General features: G+C 35.9%; 1 protein-coding gene across 3 annotated transcripts in view; it reads right to left on the bottom strand.

Moving 5' to 3' along the window:
* The window catches only part of VCAN (versican), a 119,840-nt gene that overhangs the window by 75,030 nt on the left and 35,113 nt on the right, over positions 1–9,697 (bottom strand). For all 3 annotated transcript variants that reach the window (XM_042942886.1, XM_042942874.1, XM_042942889.1), the window contains exon 6: positions 5,482–5,775. In XM_042942886.1, coding sequence (XP_042798820.1) covers positions 5,482–5,775 — 294 coding nt within the window. The remainder of the gene's footprint in view (positions 1–5,481; positions 5,776–9,697) is intronic.

Genomic DNA, 9,697 nt, shown 5'->3' with positions numbered 1-9,697 from the left:
TATTTCGCCACATCCTGTATGATTTAAAATAGTTGTATGCATATTACCTATCTCCCTGATAAGAGTTGTAATATCTGTAGTATTTGTAATACCTTGTGTTTCACTCTCAATAATCCCCAAACAGGAGTTTTCCAAAGGGAAAACCAAAGTGGATATCTTTGAACTCCATCTACTCTGTCAAAATTTAATGATCTTTGGACACTGAAACTGCTGTGTATGATACTAGAATTGTAAATATATGTCATCACATATTTGTCCAAGCCCACAGAATGTACAACATAAAAGATGAGCCTTTATGTAAACTATGAACTTTGATTATGATAAGTCCACATGCATTCATCAATTGTAACAAATGTACCACTCTGGTGTGGGATGCTGACAATGGGGGAGGCTACGCACCAGAGGGGGCAGGAGGTAAATAGGAAACCTCTGCACTTTCCACTGACTTTCACTGTGAACCTAAAAACTAAAAACTAAAAGTACTCTAAAAACTAAAGTCTATTAGAAAATTTGAAGATAGAATGATGTGACTTTGTTGTAAATCAGACTTGAGTTATAACATGTTCTTTATTTTTGTTTGCTATGAGCTGTTATTAGCTGTGGTCATTCTGCAGACCATTCTAAAGCTCACATCCACCAATTTTATAATGAAAACTTGCTGGTCATTTACAGTATGGTAACATTTAAATATTCCTCGAAGTCTGTCACTATTTACCCTTTTGTGTTGGAACAAAACTAAACAAAAACATACTAAATAATCTCTCTCTCTCTCTCTCTTTCTCTCTCTCTCTCTCTCTCTCTCTCTCTCTCTCTCTGTAAAGAAAAGCCTTTTCTATATTCATTTCCTGGAAGAGGCTTTGGTCTGTTTTGATTGACATGAACAACTAAAGGAGCCAAAGTGTGGTTGACTCTTTTTCTTCTAATTCAATTCTCTATCCTCTGAAATTCCATAACTGTTACCTCATTTTACTGCCAAATATCATGTTTGTCTTATAACAGCTTTCTTTTGGGAAACAGTAAAATATACATGCAGAAAAAGTTCCCATGGAAACATAACATAAACACTTATGACACTGCTTATTAGAGGAAAATTAATCGCATTATTGTTAATGACAGCAAGAGAGCTGATTTTGCTTTTCTCAGAGTATTTTCGTGGCTGATGAAATTAACTTAAAAGGCGATGATATGGCATTAGGGTCAAACAGAAGTCCTGTGGATCAGGTTGTCCTATGTCTCAATCCAAGTTCCGTGCTAGCAACTTTCTATGATGCTATGAAAATGCTTCTATAGTGTTCTAAAAATGAAGGACTCATATTTTAAAGATGAAACTGTACATCACTGTCGATTATTACTGTACCATTTGGTGTTGCCTTCCTCTAGCCCTGGAGCATGGGAAAGCAACGGCACTACATCTCAGAGAATCTCCCTTACAAAGCCAGGATTTCTGTGACTTTGTTTTCACAAACAAGGGATTTCAATAATTTTAGAGCTCTGTTTAAAAGTCTGCTTATAATTTAATTAATTCTACTATTTGGAATGGAAAACCTCAGACTTCCTTTGGGGTTGGGTGGCTTTTTCGTCAGTTTAACAGCTGATTTCCATCCTAACTCAGAATATCTGATTATCTGTGCCATTTGCTTCAACCATTTCAAGAAGAGGAAATAATTTCAAAAACCACAAATATCTACAAAGAGGTATCTTAAGAATAAAGGCTGCTATATTAATGATGACTATCATAAAGGTGAAAATGCAACTCCAAATTATTCCAAAAGTGTCCTCCCAGAAGAATTCACATGGAGAGATCTCTGAACTGGAAAACTACCAGTGTCCTTTCAACTTCATTAATGAGAAAGCCAACAGAAATCAGCATACTTCTTTTCCCACAAAGCTCCCTTCCAACCTTTGCAGCTGTCTGCCATACAGATGTTTTGGATCACTGTACTTATATATTTTATGTCCTATGGACTATCTTCTTTGTGCTTCTGTTATAAGACACGAGGCAGATTTTCCCAATAAAACATAAAGTCCCTATTAGCAGCACGATAGTCAATTTAACACACACCCAGGATGCATACATTATATGAAAATTATTAATTTCAAATTAGTTCTTCTATATGAAAATGTCTTATACGTGAATAACTGTAAACATGAGAATTCACAAATAGAGCGGATATTCAATAAGTTGATTCTGAGTTCATTGTTAAATAAAGCGTAAAGGTTGGAAGAGTGGTATTAGAATTCAAACTATTTTTAAAAAGTTTTATGAGTGAGTGATTGAATGCTAACAGATTGAAGTTCAATAAACAGAAAACATATTTAAAATACCATTTAGGGAAAGATTAGTTGGGTGCCTATGATCAGATTATGATCGAGGGCATGAAGAGAATAAGAAGCACCCGAAAGGTTAGAAGGGTAGGGTACTTTTAAAAGTGAACAAATAGGTGAAAATGTAGCATATGAAGTGGTGAGAATTTATTTCACCTTCTCTAAACCATAATTTCTAGCTCCCTAGCTTAATCAGAGGGATATAAAAAATAATGAAGGTTCAAAGCAAGATCACATAGATGATCCAGGGGCTTAGAAATTAACATTTCAAAACAAGGACATTGTTTCAGTTGAGGAAGATGCCTAGGGACAAATGAACAATTGTGTTCAATAATAGATATGGCTGTTATTTAGATTTTGGTCTCCAAGTTAAAAAGGAAAAAAGGGCTCAACGTCTAATGCAATGAATTTAAATAATTAGAAAAATTATCTGAGAATGATAGTAATGGGATATTAGAATGGTTTTTCTGGGAAACGTGCTGTATCTCCCTGGCTTGGAGATCATTAATGATATTACATGAGAGATTATCATGAGTCTTGAATGGCTTTGATTCACTCAAATTTGGGGATGTATGGGTGATTTTTCAAAGTCCTAAGTCTCCAACCTTGGAAAAAATCAAAAGTGCACAATTTAGTTTAATTGTCACAGGGAAATAACACAGGAAAATTTTATTTCACAAATGTATTAATTTCCTGGTTTTTTAAAATCAACTTGACATGAACAGATTCTAATTATGTTTGTCATCAGCCATTGTTAAATTTCTATTCAGAAATGTTCAAAGGAAAATAGAATTATAAGTGAGGTTTTAGAATTGCTCATTCACCAGGAAGTGACTTAAAAACACCATCTACATTTGGTAAAAAGCAAACAAGAAAAATATGGTTATACTTCTAAATTCCCCTGCTTGACCAAACAGCTATACATCTCTGGAATCACTTTTGGAACTGTTGCTAAGGTCACAACTCTTATAAACTTTACCCTAAAAACTTAGTCACACCTCAACTGTGTGGGAAAAGTGAACAGCAGTCAAGTCATTTTGAGAGTATTTTTTACATTGTTTAAAATATATACATTAAAAGAATCCTTGAAAAAAGATTTAGCAATTTGGGGAAGCAGTTGGCACTGCATGTAGTTTAAGAAAGACTAAGAAAGATTTTTATGTTATGACTAAGCTTTCTAAATTTTGTATATGCCCAATCAATTTTGAATATAGTAGGTTTTAGGAAAGAAATAAACAAGACTCTAACCCTTAGATCAGATTTGTATTAGATGAGATTACCCTTTGGTTTGGAAAAAAAACCCCAAAATTTGAATCATGATATTTGGAAGTTATATATTTCCAAGTTATATGAATTCAAATGAATTAGAGGGGAAAAAAAAGGAAACTAGACCTGAATTTTCAAACTTTTCTCAGATTTTATGTAGATTTTTAGTAGGTAATTATTGTATTTGAATAGAAATATCTTATTTCATACATTCATGTGAATTCCTCATTTAAATAAATAATTTAAAACACATCAGGATGAATTCTTTGTGGCTACAGACAGCCTTTGGTTTAAGTTTTACCCTAGGGGTGAAAAAAAAAAAAGGTTGTTTAAAAGTTTTCTCTTGCCAGTTTTATATAAAACATGAGAAAATGCAATCTAACAAGATAGTCAGGTTGGATAATTCCACTTCTTCCCTAATTAAACATCCCAACAGCAATCCGATTTTAGTTCTTAATCATAGTCACTTAATGTAAAACTGATTTGAGAGCTTGAACTACTTGAAAGTCACTGTTAGGAGATCGTGGCTTAAAAAAAATGTATATCTTTCTACTTTTAGAGATAGGCTTTCCTTATTATTGTTTTAATTCCTCCCCCCGCCCCCCCAAAAATAACTAAGGAAGACCTTTTCTATTGTTTCAGTCTAGGAACAAAAGTTAGTATTTTCAATGGCTTTGTATAGCCAGCTTGTACCGTGCCAAAACACAAAACATGGCTTTCACACTCAGAGGGTTGAGTCAATGGGAGGAGATGTGGGCAAAGGCCCCTTAGCAGGGAGGCAGCAACATGTCAGTGCCTTTCCATTGCACTAATGTCTATTCTGTGGAATACTCAGACATCCTAGCATGACTTTTTGGTTGACAAAGAATGCCTGTGTGTTTCACTTTAGAAACCAATTACATAATAAGCTAGTGTATTTTCTACTCATTTCAGTTACACATAGCTAAAACAAGATATATTGGAAACTTAGTAAAAACCTTTCACTATATTTCAATATGACATGGCTCTACTTTGAATATACTCCCCCAAATTCTAGGAAATTTTTGTTTTGCTATCACAATACAGACCAGTAAAAGTCACAGCGAGACTCTAGATTACTTGCTTGTTTGACCAAGCAAATTCTACAAGCATACTGTGTGGCTACGACTGCTAAAATAACTTAAGGACATCTGATAATTTTAAATAAGTAAATCATGTATGGATAAATGTTACTTAAGATCAGTTTTAAGTAGCAAACCAAACTGAAAGTAGACTATGTTACACCTTGCAAACAACATATACTGCACTTCAATATGTACTACAGAATTAATGATGAGAAGGCACGTATTTCCATGACCTGAAATAAAATAAGATAAATGGAGATTTTTATTTACAGCATGGTTCCTTGTTAGGAATTAATTGAGCATTATGATTATCCATCTCGGTTCCAAGTACTCACCTGCAATTACTGAAATTTGAATTCTCCGCCATTTCAAAGAAAGACATACCAAAGACAAAAGAAGCAGAATTCAAGAATTCAACTCAGCTATAGTTGGCCTCAACATTATAGCACCAACATTCTAATTACACTTAAGGACTGCAATTGATGTTAAAAAAAAAAAAAAAAACTAATCGGAAATGTGTTCTGTGGTTCTAGGTGCAATGGAAGCACTGTTAAGACCTTAACTCGACATTTCCTTATCACTTCAAAAATAGCATTTGTCAAACTTCCTCCTGTTTTAACCATATTGCTGCTGTTCCATTTATTTGCCTTCAGAAGTCATTGAACTGTTTCCATTCTGTGCACACACGGCAAGACATGGGATCCATTCCCATCAGTTGAACACCAATGCATGTCTTCGAAGTATGTTTTAAAAATCTGTAATTTTTAAAAAGGTAGCAAACACTTACGTTTAAAGCAGTAGGCATCAAATCTGCTATCAGGGGGAGGGAAGCCTGTCTGGTTCTCAAAACGATACAGGGTTCTCACCCCAAGTAAACCACCTCCACACTGGGCCCTGGCCACAGTCACAGGATGGCGAACGCTGGCATCCGACAGCCACCCATAATCGCACTGGTCAAAGCCATTCCTCCAAGCCGCTTGGAGTTCCCCCACTGTCGCCAGCCGGGCATCCTGGTTTTCACACTCTTCTTCAGCCTCCTCAAAGGTAAATTTATTGGGAGCAGTGATATGGAACACGTCACCTGGAATAAGAAGAGAGTAAAAACAAAACAAAACAAAACTCTAAGTTTTACGATTCATTCCTTTCCAGTTTATGGGTGGGTGGGGCGAGGTAGAAGGATATAATACTTTTTTCATGGTAAACTGGCAGCTGCTGATACTTTAAAGCAGTAAACATAACAATTACCCAATTTCGGTACTATTCATGTATAATAAGAAATAACACATACCAGAAAAGTTCATATATATTAACTTTATTATCAGATGACTGCTTTTATGGCCTACGGATATACAGAAGCAATCATTTGATAATAAGTTATGATAAATTCTTTAAAATGAACAGACCTTTCCAATGGATTCTTTGGATTACTATCTGGAAAATGAGTTTTCTCTTCAGTGAAAAAGCCTGCAATGTACTTAACAATGCATGCTGGAAAGGGAAACTGTATTGAAATGTCACCAAGGTTATTTCACTTTGGTCAACCTGAAAGCAAACAGTAGTTCTCAGACCCTCCTTCTCACATATCTCTACCATCAAAATGGATTCACTCCTATCAAATTAAACAACAAAACAAGAAAAACTACAAGGTTTGAAGGTAGGAAGAGACAGAAGCAAGATGGAATGCTGTTATATGTGAGGCCTGCTGGGGCTGTGTGATTGTTATGTCAGCCGGGGCTCAGAGTGAATGGAGGCCAACATCAGCTTCCACTCAACTGGTCAAAGTGACCAAAGTCCCCTGAAGGAAGGGGCACCTTTTTCTTTTCTACTTACTCTGTCCATGGTGAATACCTCTTGCAATCTGTCTGTCCTTGATTTCCAGTTCTCACAAAGATAACTACACATGCTAGCAGGGGTGCTAACTAGGGTTGAGAAACTCCTACATTTGTTTATTGATTAACAAAGAAAGGCTGAACATTTACTTTGTTCATCACCAGGCCCAACTGGCAGAGAATATGTTCATTATAATTTAACATGTCACAATAAAATATTCCGGAAACGTCAGAGAGTTTGTTAAATTGGTACTTGGACAGCTAACAAAACAATTGGCTGAAATAAATTCAGTGCAAATCAAATGATGCTTTTCACAGTTGAGTACAAGTGGCTCAAAGACAGAGGCAGAAGTAGAGAATACCTAAGCTAATCCATCAGGCAGGAGGAATATAAAATGTGGCAGAGAGGAAGAAGCTAAAATATCGATAGTCCATCACTGCAGCAGACGCGGGTCCTGTTTCTGATTCTGTGATATATTAGACAACGGGGACTCTAGAGCTCTCATGATTCGGATCCTCACCTGACTAAATCCAGACGTAACAAGCATTTGTTAAAAATGAATAGAGCCATTACTCTCTCTGAGTGTGCGATAGCGTTCTAAAACAAGAAAAATTAGTCGCGGGAAAAATGGCCAAATCACACATATCAATTTTTGTCACTCTAAATCTAAAATTGCTGCTGAGGAAACTAGGCCAAATCCCTACAAGAGCTATTTGAAGAAGAGAGAGAAAATGACTTTTACCTGACTGAAAAGAGTAAGGTAGACGTGAGAATAGGTTTTTGTCCTTAATTGTCTAGGCTGGCAAGGTCAGTAATCTCAAATCCAAAAATACACTACAGCAACATAAGTTCCTCCTCCCCATTCCTGCACCACCTTCCTCCCTAACAAGCTGTAAAAGCATAAGAGTCACAGTACCAGTTACGTAGCATGTATCAATGATGCTTGTTAAGTGAACGAATTTCAAGTTCTTGCTAAGAAACAAGGTGCTATTTTTCTTCCATCCTTCCCAAGCAGCACATTAAAAACAGCTCACTGAAGCAGACCTTTGGGTATAGCTGCTGTCCAGAACAGCTGATTCATCTCACCTATGGATTTGGCTTAAAGCAACACAGGGAAAGGCAGACAGACCGTGTCTGTGTCCTCCAGTGGCCTCATTCACTTCAAAGGAATGCAAGTGTGAACATGGGCTGCATGCCAATTCGTTTTCCTCCAAGGTAGAACACTTGCATTTGTTATTACAGCTGGAATATCACTCTATTGCCTTAGTTTCCTACGTCCTGACGTACTTCGACTTGGAGGCAAAATTTACTGTTCTTTTAAAGTAATAAGAGTGATCAGCCAACCAGAGCAGGGCAAAGAAATGTAACTGATTGAGTAAAACTCTGCTACTCCAAGCAGCAATGTTAGTCTATATGTTGGGGGAAATCAACTTCTCCAAAAATGGCCAGACCAAACGGCTAATGAAAAAAAAATAACAGCACGATTTCATGGGTAACTGGTTTCCCTGTTTTAAACCGCAAACATGTCTGGGGTAATAAAAGAAAGAAAGGTTTCAGAAGATGCTGGTAGGTTACAAAGAGAATTCCCTTATTATTATTAAATTAATAAAGACCTACCCTTATAGAACTTTTCGTATAGAAACTCTTGTTAAATCTGACATTATATCACAATATCAATTATTTAATTCATTTGCAGGATACAATTTCCATCCATCTATCCAATACTCATAAAATAATTATTTTACTGATTTGATTAAATTCTATAATACCTAAAGTCATCTATTTTCCTTTATATGTAGGAATTTTTCCAACACTGCAAAAAAAAAATGTCGAAAAAGATATCACCATGAGGTTTCATTTAACTCAGTTGAAAAAAAAATAGTTAACTAGCATTGAGTTTAGTTTAAAGTGACAATCAAAATAATTCATTTATAAATATATATATATATATGGCAAATTGTTTTATTTCAAGATGAGCAAAAGAAAAGAAAAATATTTATTTTAACTCATTTCTAAAAAGTAAATATTTAAGACCTCCTAAATCACGATTTAACATGTTTATGTTATGTTATGTTAACATGTTAACATGTTCATGTTTAACATGAACATTATTTTGCCCACTTCAAAAATCTAATAATATAGTAAAGTATCCACACTACAGAATTATCTTACTGTATCTTGAAGCTGTTAGAATGAACAGTCTATACCAAAAATGAGAAAAATTAACTTATTCAAACTTTTCCCTTCCTATGTATCAACCTCAAAATATTAGGGCCAGGACATCTTATACTTTTTAAAAATATTCCAGAATGTCCTAGCAATAGTTTTATATAGAAACCCAAACCAGAAAAAAAGAATAGGTGAGTCAAAGGGAACGCAGAGTAGTAATTGAACTACTTCATAATACTAAGTGTCTTTGATTCCTAACACACCTATAACTCCAGTCAAGTATTGTTGTATTCACTACATGCCTGTTTGGGTTTTTTTTTTTTTAGTTTTTTTCAATGTTTGTTTATTTAAGAGAGACAGAAGAGACAGAGCTTGAGTAGGGAAGGGGCAGAGAGAGAGGGAGACACAGAATCTGAAGCAGGCTCCAGGCTCCAAGCTGACAGCACAGAGCCCGACACGGGGCTCTAACTCATGGACCATGATTTCATGACCTAAGCTGAGGTCAGACACTTGAACTGACTGAGCCACCCACGCACTCCTATATGCCTAGTTTTAATTAGACAATCCTTTGACATTTCTAACATAATATAAGTGTAGGTAACCTGTTGTTTAAATCAGGAGTAACCTTTTAAAAGCTTATTTTTTTAATGTTTATTTATTTTTTGAGAGAGAGACACAGAGAGAGCAAGTACAAGCAGGGAGGGGGCAGAGAGAGGGAGAGACACAGAATCCAAAGTAGGCTCCAGGTTCTGAGCTGTCAGCACAGAGCCTGATGTGGGGCTCAAACCCACAAACCATGTGATCATGACCTGAGCTGAAGTTGGCCGCTTAACCGACTCAGCCACTCAGGCATCCCTAAAAGTTTATTGTTGAAGATGTGGATCAGAAAGGCTGTTAACTTATGGTCCATGTTCAATGAACATAATTTCCCAAAATGTCTTGTGTCGAAAACTGGTGACCCCTGAGATGTGAGCAGGTGTTCTACAGAAAAGAGGTTGCAAGGA

The sequence above is a fragment of the Panthera leo genome, chromosome A1 (assembly GCF_018350215.1).
Source record: "Panthera leo isolate Ple1 chromosome A1, P.leo_Ple1_pat1.1, whole genome shotgun sequence".
In the NCBI taxonomy this organism is placed as follows: Eukaryota; Metazoa; Chordata; class Mammalia; order Carnivora; family Felidae; genus Panthera; species Panthera leo.
Note: the sequence above shows the minus strand (reverse complement) of the source record. Positions and strands in the feature narration are given on the sequence as shown.